We start from the raw sequence: 14,863 nt of genomic DNA, 5'->3' as shown, positions 1-14,863 counted from the left end.
CGCGTGCGCCGCATCGGTACCCACTCCATAAGATAATGATAAAAACCAGTAATGTCGGACGTCCATGTCACGGCGACGCTCACTCGCGGACAGTAGGTACACATAAATAGAAACCACTTTGTACAAATAATAAAATTAACCGCTTAATAAGTAATACAAATTTATTATTTGCCTGTAGATCTTTAAATTCAATAACAAACATTGTATAAATGATAAAAAAATATATATTATTTTGCTTACATTTTACGGTAGAAATGATTAAGTGTACTTAGAGCTATCTTCGTCCAATTAGATTTGACATGATCAAATATCACACGCAGCCATTTTAACAATTTGTTTGCTGTTCTTAAACTTGTCTCCCAGAGCCCGATTGACTCGGGACTCCGTGGGTTTCCCGAGGAAATTGGAAATGTATCGGCCAGCTTCAACAAGCTTGACTAGATCTATGTTGGTGTTGACGCCGAGGCCGTATAGGAAGTAGACTAGGTCTTCGGTGGCCAGGTTGCCGCTGGCCCCCCGCGCGTACGGACATCCGCCAAGCCCTGATATGGAGGAGTCTACGGTCTTGATTCCAAACTGCAATAACAACTCAAATTACTTATAGTTAATAGACAGGACAGGCTCTTACATCTGTTCTATCTACACAGGCATTATAGAATCTACATCATCATATTATTACATTAAATTTATTTAAAAAATAAGGAAGAGTCTTCAATCAAGAGAAAGGCAAATCGAAAGTTTTATAGGAACAAAGTACTTATACTATTTGGTTGCCATAATCAACAGAAAGGCATTCGAAACATATAGATACGACGGTTAATGTTATCTTAGGTTACGCGCGAAAAAAACAGGTTCTCTAAACATATCTTGATGACGCAATAACTGGCGGTGGGTGTGTTAAATAAAATACTTGCTATTCGCGTTATTGGCAACAGATATATGAATATGTGCACTCGCAGTTTAATTGAGATAAGAAACGTGATACGGTTTTTATCAGTAAAATTCGCCTTTGAGTTATGACTTCCATTTGATAAGTCAAATGTAATAATATATATAAATAAATATTCCATACTCATATAAGTTCTGGATTTTTGATCAAATCTGTATGCGACCGATTTTGACTACAAAATTGATACCTACACCGAAAATTTTACTTATATATAATTTACTATAACTGTTGTGTGGAAGTACTTAGATAAATAATAAAACTTAGGGAGCTGCTGCCAGAGAATACAATAAGTAATTAATATAAGATGACTGCATCTTATTTGAACAATGGAGAAGACACTAATAACAATACTCAAAAGTTTTAAACCATTTCTAGCTTTTGAACGCGGAGACGCCCGCGTCAAATTCCCGCGGTAATAGTATATTTTTCCCCTTATTCGTATATTATAAGATTCCCAAAATAGCAGATTATATCGAATATATTTTTTTTTATTTCTTAACAACTTTTGCCCCCGACTTTCCAAGATGAAAGGTACCTAGCTTAAATAAATCTATATTCTTAACTACTTAAATATAAAATTTCAAGAAAATTGGTTGAGCGTGGAATTTTCTCTACACTTTACATAATAAAACAATTATATACAACAAACAAAACAAACTTGAAAATAGTGAGGATTGAGGTTTTGTACCTCTAATCCAGCCAGCAAGTTAGAAAGTCCTTGGCCGTATGTGTCGTGGAAGTGAAGAGCGAGGGTCTCAGGGGGCGCCACCGTGAGAACCTCCTTCAACAGGCGGCGCACAGAACCGGCGGTGCCGACGCCTATAGTGTCGCCGAGGGAAATTTCGTAACAGCCCATGTTCAGGAGGTCTTCAGTTATCTAAATTTAAAATTTTATGGGTTGAAAAAGTGTTAGATTGATCGAACCTACGAAAATTAAAAACTAGAACCAAGTATTTTCGGGTGGAGACGCCGACGCACCAGAAGGGCCCGCTTGACGTTTTGGTCCCTCTCCTCCCATTCTGGGACCGTTATTAAAATGTGTGGTTCTGCAGTCGTATAAGACGACTTAGGGATAAAAAGCCTCGATAGCTATTAGAAATACTATTGTTGCCTACAAGAATGTTGATGTCAGGAGAGAGTTTCAATTCATAAATTTCAGAAATTTAAAAAAACTAAGTAATAAAATTGAAACAGGTAATAAACATCAACTATCCTATAAAATCTTGAGAAATCTAATAAGAAGAGAAAATATATACCTTTGCAATAATTTTAGGGTTGATTGGTCCATCATAGGGACAGCCTAGAACACAAGAAACATAGCCACGGACTCGCAAGCCATCCTTCATAGCCTGGTCAGCCACTTCTTTAAACCTCCTTAACCCTTCTTCCACAGAACAGTTCAAATTCTTCTGTGAGAACCCTTCTGATCCAGCAGGGAAAATTGCTATTTCCTCCACATTACATTCTTTCTATTAAACAGGAAATATTAAAATCACAAACTGAATATTTTTGTACTTAAACAGTGTGTCAAATTATATGGGTTAGTCCTTTTATCTTCAATGTCTGCCACAATTTGAACAGGAGGGGAAACTAGACAAACAAGTTGTAGTTTTAGGGTATAATAGTTAATATTTCTTTTGTCCTTCACAAAAAGAAAGTGTTTTTCTTTTGTTTTCACAAAAGAAAATCACTTTTTCAGTGGCACCCCTGGGGACAAATACATAAAGAGAAAAAGGAATAACCATTTGCATGCCAACTTTTATAACTTCAAATATGTTACCCAAAGACTCATGTTTAGGTACTTGTTTAAACAAATGTAAAAGGTAAAACTTGTAAGTATGATGTTAAACTGAGGGAATTAAAGTACCTAACTAATACCAACATTTTTTCCCATTTATATTGATTAAATGTTCAAGCTGGGTAAGAAAAATAACTATTGTTTACAGTGTTTGTTGACTGGAAGAAATCCCTTTATAGGATAAGTAAGCTTTGCTTGTGCTTTTTCTGTTTCCTGAAATGTTGAAAATAGAAGATCTTACAGCAGTTCCATAGCCTTTCAGATTGGGAACTAAAGCAGGGTAATTGACTCCTGGAATTCTTTTGAGATTCTTCATCACATCTACACTGTCACTCATCTGCTTTACCCATTTTGGACTGACGAAACTATAACAAAAGTGATCCTTTAGTTGTATTCCTCTTTGCTAAGGGATGTGATCAAATTCTTAGAAATTATTTTGTTAATATCAACACATTGCTGAAAACAGATTTCAGTGTTTTTTTTTTATATCAGCTATAAATTAAGACTATGGGTCTCTTGCACACACATGTAACACAATTATCAAACCAGGGACAAGCTTCACACAATATTTTCTTTCATCAGATATATATAAAAGCAAATAGCAGTAAAAGACAGATGATACAATGACAACATGAATCTGCACTTCATGCAAAATATCAGATGTTTTATATACCTAGCAGATTCTATGTTTCTTATGCCAGCTGCTGCCAATTTATCAATGAGTTGAAGTTTGATGTCTGTTGGTACAAACTTTACTTCGTTCTGCAAACCATCTCTTGGTCCAACTTCATATATCCTAATTTCAGACGTCTGATAACTCTGAAAAATAAAAGTTCACTTTACATTATGTGTGGTTAAAGTACTTTATTTTCTCTAAGAAATTATAAATTTCACTTAAAGAGAAATACACTTAAAAATGTCCTTAAATTATTGGCAGGTAAGAGAAATGTGCACTTCTTTGAAAGAATTAAATGTAAAAACTTACAGCATGTCGTAGATTTAAACGTAAACCCACAGTTTTCAATAATCTTTGATTAAAATACATAATTCTCATCCTAGCTTAGAATGTATATCAACTGTTTAACTAGCTGCCATGTGTGTTATATTTGTATAAAATTCTAATTATCATTTCATTGTTTTGATGTTGATAAGACATCATTCGGGCCTTCCTTCGGTTCGGTCGGCCCGACGACCCGAGAACCGAGTGGAGCGTACGCTTGGTGAACGGCATTGATAAGCATTTGAGTTTTTATTTTCCAGAACTGACGTTGATGTCTTATGGCGAGCAAAGCCTCACTCACTCTCACTTAGCTATACAAAATGTACTTAAGTACCTTACAAACTTATACTTGTAGCTTGTTGAACCAAGCGGCCGGATATTTGATACATTGATCATGATCACTGTAAAGTCGTGGTATTATTGTAAATGTTGGATGCCCGCCTTGTTTGCTAATTTTAATACTATATGGATACTATAAAAAATGCTTTTGAATAAACAACTTAAGAGTGTATGTGTAGTTAATTTTATATTCGATATTGGCATAATATATTGTTGATAATTATTATGTATATTAAACCGTACAAAAATTAAAAAATAAACAAATTCTATTACCTACCAAAGCCACGAAAAAATTAAGGAAATGACTTTGACATATGACATGTATTTTGTGGATTCATATGTCATGTCGTGGCAAAATTTGTCAAAAGACACCGACACCGGTTTTGTTTGTGTGGTGTTGTATAATTTTTAATGAAGTTATCAAATTATAACAAATAAATTATTGCTTTACAAATAAAATAAACAGAAATACTGTAAAGCTATTAAAATGGGTAGGTTGTTGCAATGTAAACTATTTATTTTCTATGTTTTTTTAATCTTCTAATACCTAAGTACATGAAATTTATCTCTTTTCAGGTGTAAACAGCGGTACATCTTTCGTCCTGTCCTCAATTTTGGCTCTACTAATATTCTCGCTAATGCAATTATATAAACCACTTTTGATTAGATCGCCAGTGACTATTATATTTGGCGGATATCTTGGATCACTCATGTTCATGTTCCTCGTGACTGTATCCTTTCTAAAAGATTTATTTTTTGTTATACGTATATCTACTCTGTTATGTATATGTTTTATTGGGTATACTTTTACTCCCTTTGTATATGTTTATGACATGTCTTGACTACACTAACTGATTGGTATCAGAGAGAGCTGTTGAATATGGAAAAATTTGCAGAATTTCTATAAATAGGCTCTAAGAAAGGGATTTGAAAATCCCAAACACAAACTGCTGAAATGTATGACAAAAGAAATTCATGTGGTAATTGCAAAGGGCTACACGGACTAAAATCTCAGGATCAGTATAAAAACAAACCTTCAAAATTTTAAGATTTTTACAAGCGACTTGCCTTACATCAACTCTCGTATAATATCCATGAGAGGATTTGAAGTGGTCATATTCTAGGGTTGAACCACCCGAATATTTTCAAAATATAATATATAGTAATATATAAATTTTTAATAATTATACATTTTTGTTAGTTTATCCAAAACAGTTTCTTAACTTATTACTACAGGCTGTTGGCAATTTAGAGACTGCATTGTTTGGAAAGGGCTTCCAAGTGAAATTGCCAGAAGTAGTCATATCCATACTAATATCCTTGATAGCGGCAGGGATGGTGCATAGAATATGTTTCACTACATGGTATGTAATTTGTTGGTAATTTAATGTTGAAAATACTAAAGTCAAAATTACAAGTGGAAATGACACATTACACCTATATACATTGCACATAATATCTCTCGCTCAAGTGAGACTAATTAACAAGCTCTTAAAATGTTTATCAACAATCATAAGCACCACATATTTATGTATTTAGTGAAGTTGCAAAGTGTTTTGATAAGAATTGTGCTAGACTTCAGTCTAGCACAATTCTAGACTAAATAAAGTATAGACATAATACTGTAACATACCCCAGCAATAATTCATTATTGCTGGGGTATGTTACAGTATTATGTCACCATGGGAGTATTGTATAATAAATTAACTTGTATAATAAATTCACTTTTAATTTTACACATTCAATTTTATTGTTGCTTGAGGATTTATTATATGATGACTGTGCTTGTGAAGTAGGAAGGGTAATGTTTTTTTTAAAGTCACAGCTTTTATTAAAGAATTGACTTCAGTTATTTTTATTAGAAATTATTGGGAAATATATGAAATAGTTTTTTTTCGTTTCAGCTTGATATTCTCGATAATTACAATATACTACATGAATAAGCTGTCTCAAAAAACTTATGCATCTTCCATTCCTGCCCCAGCTCCAGTGAAGAGTCGTCGTCACAAATAATGTATTGTTTAGGTATAAATCCTATTTTTATCATACCTTATGGTCACAATACATTTTTTTATTCAACATTTGTATTTTTATTGCCATATTCCATTTTTGAATTGAATGTTTCCTGCATGCCATAAGCAGGCGGGTCGTGGGTGCATGGAATTAGTAACAGCGTTTTACCTGTAAAATAAAACTCTTATTAAATACTTACCTTAATTGAAGCTTAATAGGTTGAGGATAGGCACTTCCTGTTTTCCGTTAATGATATTTCACTCTCTTTTTTCCTCGTAACGTGTATCCCTCTCGCACATCCGCCCCATTTTGATTAGATTGGCCACCAGACCAGGGCTGTGAGTCTCAGCGGTCGTTGTTCGTCATTGAGTCGAAAACATCAGGCAGAGTTAAAATGTAGGTAAGTTTCAAATAAGGTAAGTATTTAATAAGCGTTTTATTTTCAGGTAAAACGCTGCTATTAAATCCTTGTCCGTTATTTGAAGCTTAATAGGTTGAGACGTGTTTGTTATCGCCTGGTGGGAGTGGACGCCAATGTGAGGTATATCGGTAAAGACCATCACACTGCGTGTATGCGAATGTGCTGATCGATACTAGTAAAATAGTTATATTACAATAAAGAGTATGTAAACTAATAATTAACATAAAATAATTATATTTTTCGAGAGAGATACACTTATTAAATACATTTTATCTGCACCTCAATAGAGGTAAGAAATAAAATGTTTGGTAATAACAAATTGTTTTACCTTAGAACGTACAATACGAATAAACCAAGTATGTACGAGTACAATGATTGTACATTTTACTACATGATTACATCGGCTAAGCGAATTGTGGTCAAATCAATAATGCGATAAATTACTTTAATCAACTGGATTAGATGAATTTAACAAATTGTTACTACAAGTACTAAGATCGACCTGTTTAATTTCATAGTCTCGGCTCGAGCTGGACGATGATGATGATGTGGAGCTGCTAGAAGACATTTCGCACTTGCGATCGCCGCCACGTTCTTGACGGCGGGTCATTTTTGGATTGCGTTCCCTTGACGTTGAAGGACCCGCTATTATATTTGGGTCACTAATTTTAAACTACTTTAAAATACAAAATACAAGGTTGAAGAAACAATTAAACACTGTAAACATTAAAAATAAGTTCAAGAAACTTACCTGTGCAACTTTGCTATAAATATAAATATTATTAACAAACGGAAAAACCGTTTAATATTTCAAATAAGTAGAAAAAGTCTCACCTGTGCTAGCACAATAAAAATAGAATTAATTTATTTGAGAATAATAGTATTCTTAGTAAAAATTTGTAGTTGCTTGGAGACAACTTTTCGCGACGGAAAATAAGACGCCAATGATGAACATCGACCGCCGAGACTCCGAGAGGGATACACGATACGAGGTAAAAAGAGGGAAATATCAACGGAAAACAGGAAGTGCCTATCTCAATCTATTAAGCTTCAAATATCGGTCAACGATTTAAATTGGATACTCCGACGGAGTACCTACTAATTCCATGGGCGGGTGAGATTTTTTGTCAATCAAAATAGGTAAATCATTCGAAAAACTGCTAGACTTGCCGGAAAATATTTCTAGACATTCCCGTGTGCCTGTTTTGCTAAACATAGCGAAATAATGTAATTACAAACAATTTAATTCAATTGCCTTTAAAGATTAGGATTCATAGGATTATAAACGTCAATAATGTACACTACATTTTTTTTTATCTTGCACATGTAGCTACCGGCTAACTAATAAAAATTGCATCAAAGGATTGTGATTTATGGGTCTTCAGTGGCGGTTCCGCTCAGTCTTTCTATTAATTAAATTTCATCGATATCCTGTGCGATCAAATCGTTCGTGATTGTTACATAATTATCAATTTTAGTGCCTATTAAATAAATAATGAAGTCTAGCGCGTTTGAAATGTCCAAGGGTTCGTCGTTTATTACATCATTAAGACTAGTTTTTCTTCCGGCATGCACCCAAGTAAAGTTCTTATTTCATATTTTTTTCCAAGGTTTTAAGCAAATTCATAATTAATTATTCTATTGATTGAAATCTGAATAAAAATTACTTATTCGACAATCAGGCAAATATTGAAAATCTTTTTTGCCTGATTGTCGAATAAGTAATTTTTAATTACTTATTCGACAATCAGGCAAAAAAGATTTTCAATATTACACATTAATTAGCGTAACCGTTACAAAAATTAAAATCATAAGAAAATATACATATAAGTACCTAAGCCTTCCTCTTGAACTACTTGCGTCAAAATCCGTTGCATAGTTTTACAGATCTAAGCAAACATATCCCTATGTTTGCTTGCAGACAGCGGGAAGCGACTTTGTATTATACTATTGCAGTGACATGCTATACTGGGTATAAATTAAACAAGTTCTTTCATGTTTAATTATATTTTTATTTTACAAACAAATAGGTGTTTTAAACAAAATTTATAAGTTAGAAAAACCAAGTTCCAAAATAAACATACATTTCTCTTAACTTTAGATACAGGTTTACTAACAACTTAAGAGTAAGTAGTTTATTAAAGAAAACTAAAAAATATACATGGAGTACACACTAATTTATTTTATAAAATAAATAATCTGTTTCTACTATTTATTTTTTATAATATGCCTGGGATACAGACGCAAGGTATTTTCACAAAAAGTTTATTGGAAAAAATATTGAATAAAGAATATTAGGGACATCTTAAAATTAAAATGTAACAAACTTCTATATTGCAGCAACATAATACAACCTATTTTGTTCTGTTTGTCTTTGAATGTTCACTATCACATTATCTTCAGATAATAAACTTTATAAAGATAATAATTTGTTGATTTTTATTATAAACATATTTCTAATACTTTACATATGCAATTTTCATACATACTGCTATGACACTTATTAATTAATTATTGTATTATATGTGGAAAGTTTCTAATTTTATTCGTGTTATTTATATGTATGCTCTTGAAATAAGCATAAATATACTCTACTTTTAATTTAAAAAGCTTCTATAGTACTAATGGAATATTTTATTCACTTGATATTGCACATTGGCATACTTATAATAAAGAATGGATGTTTTTGCACTAACCAGACACCTCCTTAGAATCACAACAAAAATTAATATTTCTTAACTAAGTTCTTAATGTTTTTTAATGTAAGACATGTAAGATAAGTTAATAATTTTGGACAGATCTATTTGCACATTAAATATTCATGCTTTGTATGGAAGTTTATCATACCTATATTAAATTATAACATGTAACAAGATTCTTAGTCACCACATTACAATGCATGTGAGTCATTTTCAACATGGTATCTTGTTAAACAATTATCTTCATTTAGTTATAATGAAATGATATCAACCTCTAAAAACATCTTGCTCTACCAATGTTCAGTTTACTAAAGAAGGTATAGAGTTTAAGAAATTATTGCTTGTATGCTGAAATACAAAAGTATAATCATATTGATATAAAAATGTTTCAAAATTTGGCACAGAAAAAAATATCTGTAACATAACAAAAAGTAGGTTCATTACATGTTCACTTTTGTTGTTGTCATATAATTGCCCACTAAACTGGAGTGATAAAAATCTATATGAAATGGAAAGTTTTGAATACTAAAATCGTATTATTGACCAATCTATATCACAGATACATATTAAGGCACAAGTTTCAAACATGACAAGACTTAAAAGAGGATGTGGTGAAAGTATAATCCAAAATATCACACGTCTGCCATTTTGGTTTCTCAATTTTAGCTGCTTTCACCACTTGTACAGAGACAAATCATTCATGCACAACAAATGACTTTATCATTATTATTATATTGATATTTATTATTTTACATACCCATAAAAAGTTATGAAACTATTCAAAAAGAATTAAAAAATGAAAAGCAAACATTTTGTAAAGAGACCACACAAACATAATTATGATTTCATTAATTCATGCAAGTGGAAATACTTGGTTGTGTAATGTCTGCCAAACCTGTTACTTATTTCTTATATGCATGCTGTTATTTCTAACATATGGATTTTGTAAGATTCTGGGTGTTGTTTCCATCACTCTCAACAAGAGGTCATCTAAATAATTTTCTAGATCCTTGTTTTTCTTTTTCTCTGCTTCAGCATCTTTCTGCAGATTGTATATAAGTACAATGAGATCTTCTCGTGATTTTCCATCAAACTGTTCCAACACAGTCTTAGGAATGCTGTTGTATGCTGGGTTTATAGAATCTTCTTCAACAATGTTCTCCTCTCCAACAATGATACGCTCCTCCAGTAACTTTTTGGGTTTGTTATTATTACCAAATTTCTTAAAGAATTTGGGACTTGGTTTCTCTTTTAAAGAACTTGGGCTATCAAGTTTATTGTTTCTCTCTAGACTTGATGATTTCTCCTTATCAATAAATGTTTGGCTATTGGACTTTGAACGAGGATATAATTTTTGGGACCATTCATCATTTTTATCTATAATTTGAGTTTTGGTTTGAGGAGGAGTGAATGTATCCAAATTCAAGCGAACTGGTTTCTGAGGCACAGATTTTTCAGGGTTTGCCAAGTTACTACTAGTAGATCGTCTGAGAAATTCTCCTCCACCCAAGTTTTCCAAAGAAGCGTTTACAGGTGAGGGTGTGTATTTGTGGCCACGTGGCAATGTATGAACATTGAGTGAACTTGCAGAACTTTTATGAGATAAATCATCAAATGCAAACTCATCTTCATCTTCACTTATTACACCTGGGTCTGCTTCTGCAGGAAGTCTTGGTTCAAAAGATTTTGGAGTGTAGTGCTCTGGAGTAGAAACTGCAGAGTTTTTCAAATTTCCCAAGCTATCACTAAGAGAGGAAGAGTCACTCTTTTTATCTTTTTTGTTCAAATTTATTTTAGATCCAAGGGTTTTGGCAAACTTTTTAATACTTTTACGCTTCTCAATACTGCCAATGCTCATAAGACTGCCTCCAACATTTTGGGCGATGCTAGACAAAGAAGACCTATGTTTATCTTTTTTACTAAGGTCATTTAGACTTCCTTCTTTCACAGTGAAGCCAATTTTGACCTCCAACTCACCCCTTTTCTTGTCATTTTCTTTTCCAGCTTTTCCCTGAAGAGAATACCAGCGGTTTCTTGGTCGTTCGTAGACATCGAGGTCTTTTAACGGAATCGATACTTGACCTAGTAAATGGTCTTTTACAAAATCTTCATCCCAAACCTTTAAAACGATTTCAGCTGTATTTCCATGTGAGGGAATGTGCAGCTCGCACTCTTCTAACCATTCAACACTCTCAGTAGCTTTGTGTTTGACGGAAGTTTGGAATTTTTCTTTGCCTAGGGCTATGGTCACAAAACAGTTATTCGTACCGTTTTTACCTTTGATCAGAAGTCCCCGCGCTCTTTGAACAGTAACTTGCACATGCGTTGGATCCCACATTTTGATATTATAAGAGCGATACACTAGTTAGTACAGTTGAAAATACAAAGTGGGTAAGGTAAGAAACAATCATCGAAATGAAAATAATAAACGATGAGCTGTCGGCCGTCACCGTCACCCACCGTAGGAATGCGCCATAGACAATATAGATTATTGTTATTGAAATGACAAATGGCAATGACAGCTGTGCTCTGTACGACGACGACCTTTTATAGCTGAGCTCTATGAATAATGGTACCTAACAATAAAAAAAAATAGTGCAAGCATAGTACCTAAGACCTACATGAAATTTGGCGGAAAAAATAGTATTTTGAATGATTATATTTTGTTACGAGTGAGTGCCTTCAGCCGGCGTCGCACCGCGCCGGTCCAAAAATATCGTGGATGGCGGCTGTCACTGGCACTAGATTTTTCATATCGTGCGCCATCTATCTATTTTATATTCAAACTATATACTTGCGTCTCCTATATATGATTATCGCAAACTAATTATTGACATTTGTAGCTTATAGGTGTCGCTAGGGGTTCCTTTTGAATAAAGTTTCACTTTAATTTTTAATTCCTAGCTACAACATATAATACATTAGTACAGACAGATTTCACATAAAAATTGGAAGAAGAAGAAGAGTTTGTGTGAGAGCTTTATTTACCGCAATGAAAAACCAACAACAATGTATGCAGAATTCGCTAAAGTTCGACAAACTACCGAATACCGATAATGTGTAACCGGCATTACAATAGAATTCAATTTACAACTAGGTACTATCGGTTGGATCTTGTACAACCGTCGAAAGGATTTTTTGATGCCGACGATGTTGCGACAGCCGAAAAACGTGCTCACGACTGCCCTTGGAATTAGTAGACAGGTACTACGTAGTACCTACTAGTTCCATGCGACTGCCGTAGACGCGTGCTGAAGCATGCAGTTGGTTTCGGCATGATGCGCTCAACAACATACCTAGGAGTTTGTTAGTGTTATTAAGTTTCAAATAAATATAGGTACTTCTATTTCTTCTATATTTCGAATTGCCTTGAAGCTTGTAAATATATTTACGATTTGAGATATGAACGTTAAAGTATTTTATAGTGGTAGTTAGTAATAAACTAAATGATTTTTACAACCGATAGGTAACGATCTGTTCGCCTTTTTCAAGATTTTTATGGATTGCCTGACTAGTCATTTAATTTATGAGGCGACCGTGAACTCATCCCTGAATTATGGTGTCGTCAAAATCACTTCGACGTGGAAAATTTTTGAAGGAATTAAATATTGCTTAGCTTTTCTGTGTGGCGTGTGGTCCTGCCCAAGAATAGGACAGGACCAATGCGTATCCTCACGTGGATGTCGTAGGAGGCGATTAAGGGATACCTTAATAGTGTAACATGTTTCTCTGAATGTAACTGGGTACACACGAAGATGACAGAGATAGATTGCTCAGCGTGTGTGACCCGCCAAAATAAAAAGACGAGCTAAAATATGTATAACATTAGTTAAACAAAACTCTTGTTCTCGCATGAATTTCGTGAATTCTCTTAGTGCTTCCCTAAACTCAAGGAGCTTACTTAGGTATAAAAACTTAGCTTTATTATTATTAGGTATAAAATAACATGAATATTGATTGCTTTGAATAAAAACAGAATGGTGGTATAGAACGCCCTTTCATAATTATCCAATTCGTCATAACTGGCCCTACAATCAAAGTAAATTAGACCTGTGGTGTGGTAGTAACACTATGGTTAATTACAATTGAATACTACCGTAGTGTACAAATGTAATCGTAACTGTGCGGATTTCCGCTCTCTACTTATATATGAATTTTGCATATATTTTTCTTTTTTATGCAGGTACATTATTTTATGCCTAAAATTTTCGTGTCAGAAATATGGCAAATGGATCAAGTCATTATTATTATAACACGTGGCGTTTAACCAGTTTTCGCTCGTTATCGGCGCTTGTAGGCTCAACTTTACGACAAAGATTGATACGAACGTCAGCATTTTTATCGTAATTGCCATACACAGATCTTGTGCTTTACTTATGTGAGACTGGTTGCATCCCAGGGCTCCGCTTCTGTGGAAATATCGTAATAAAAAGTGGTACCCGAATGTCACTCATGAATAATGAGCTTCTCCTACCTACTGGTAAAGACTTGGGTAAATTGGTAAGTTGGGTATCAAGTTCCGAATATTATCTCACAACTTACAAATAACAAACACTTCTACTGTATAATACCTATTAATATACCTAATTATTATTGAAAACACCAGTAATATTATAAAATCGCGAAAATTGAAAGATAACCACTCGAAATATTTATTTTTCATCTCTTGCTACATTATAACATACAGCAACAATTTTATAAAATACCTACCGCAACGGTTAAATCTACAATCTACCACAAAAGTTTATTATTTTGCGAAATTCATCGTCATAAGTTAGTCAGGCCGGGGTCAAGCAGACAGAATAGGTAGGTAATCACTTGTTTTGGTTAATATTACGAAAATAGATTTCGTAACTAATCGGATTATGAAAATGTTTGTTATCATACTAGGTAGGTATCTATACTTAGGTACTTGCAATTTAAGGACATCAAATTGATATTTTGATAGATTGATTGTACTCGTAGTTATTTGATTTATTACCTCAGATATTCGTATATTATTTACAAATATTGCGTGTTGTAATCGTAACAGCATACAAAATATCCTTCGACATTTAGACCGGCTCGACGTTATGGTAACTCGTTTAGGAGAAAATTCATTAGCCTATCGCCCCGTATCGGTGTCCTGACTTCCGACTAATGTCAATATTAAACTTTACCTCTAACTTTAAAGCAAACAGCTTTGTTTACGTAAACATGATCTCTATGTTTTGAACCAGTACATTTGGTTTGAAGTAGGTAAGAAAATTACTAAGATGAAATTTTGGCCTTCTCCGGAATTTAAAGCTTAAATATTTAGTTATTTGTTATTATCGATAACTTTAGAATTACAATTTTCAAATTTCATATTTAAGTTAAAGCTGAATAAAGAAATTGACATGTAAGGAAATTTGTCTAGTACAAGTAGGTACGTGAACCCTGTGCAATTTATTTGTGGCAGTAGGTATACATATATATATATAGGTATAGGGTTTATTTGTCTTGTTTGAGTATACATCTCAGAGGTACACACATAAACAATAATGCTTATAAAATAGAGGGCTTGACATGGAATATTGGTGCATATTAAGTAGGCATGTTAACTCTGCTATTGTTCTAGTTAAACCACGGCGCTGTACTGAAATCTAAAGTTGCAAGTTAAGTT

At 33.5% G+C, this 14,863-nt stretch overlaps 3 protein-coding genes across 4 annotated transcripts; 1 reads left to right on the top strand and 2 right to left on the bottom strand.

Annotated features, from left to right (window-relative positions):
• Positions 1-143: 143 nt before the first annotated feature.
• On the bottom strand, positions 144-3,966 carry Hmgcl (3-Hydroxymethyl-3-methylglutaryl-CoA lyase). 2 transcript variants are annotated; one of them, XM_053762266.2, is made up of 6 exons: positions 3,733-3,966; positions 3,421-3,566; positions 2,989-3,112; positions 2,206-2,418; positions 1,608-1,826; positions 144-576 (listed from the first exon to the last, which is right to left on the bottom strand). In XM_053762266.2, the coding sequence occupies exons 1-6, from the start codon at positions 3,799-3,801 to the stop codon at positions 304-306; spliced, it is 1,044 nt and encodes a 347-aa protein (XP_053618241.1). In that variant the 5' UTR covers positions 3,802-3,966; the 3' UTR covers positions 144-303. The 2 variants fall into 2 exon arrangements, with proteins under 2 accessions (XP_053618241.1, XP_053618250.1); XM_053762275.2 differs by having other exon boundaries at positions 1,638-1,826; positions 3,733-3,964.
• A 458-nt stretch (positions 3,967-4,424) lies between these two features.
• Positions 4,425-6,165, top strand: LOC128679823 (uncharacterized protein). The gene is made up of 4 exons (XM_053762283.1): positions 4,425-4,577; positions 4,663-4,817; positions 5,323-5,450; positions 5,991-6,165. Exons 1-4 carry the CDS (start codon positions 4,574-4,576, stop codon positions 6,097-6,099), a joined length of 396 nt encoding a protein of 131 aa, XP_053618258.1. The 5' UTR covers positions 4,425-4,573; the 3' UTR covers positions 6,100-6,165.
• A 2,343-nt stretch (positions 6,166-8,508) lies between these two features.
• Positions 8,509-11,697, bottom strand: Rip11 (Rab11 interacting protein). The gene has a single exon (XM_053759598.2). The coding sequence runs from the start codon at positions 11,555-11,557 to the stop codon at positions 10,118-10,120; it is 1,440 nt and encodes a 479-aa protein (XP_053615573.1). The 5' UTR covers positions 11,558-11,697; the 3' UTR covers positions 8,509-10,117.
• Between the last annotated feature and the right edge of the window lie 3,166 nt (positions 11,698-14,863).

Source organism: Plodia interpunctella, chromosome 2 (assembly GCF_027563975.2).
Source record: "Plodia interpunctella isolate USDA-ARS_2022_Savannah chromosome 2, ilPloInte3.2, whole genome shotgun sequence".
Taxonomy (NCBI): domain Eukaryota; kingdom Metazoa; phylum Arthropoda; class Insecta; order Lepidoptera; family Pyralidae; genus Plodia; species Plodia interpunctella.
Note: the sequence above shows the minus strand (reverse complement) of the source record. Positions and strands in the feature narration are given on the sequence as shown.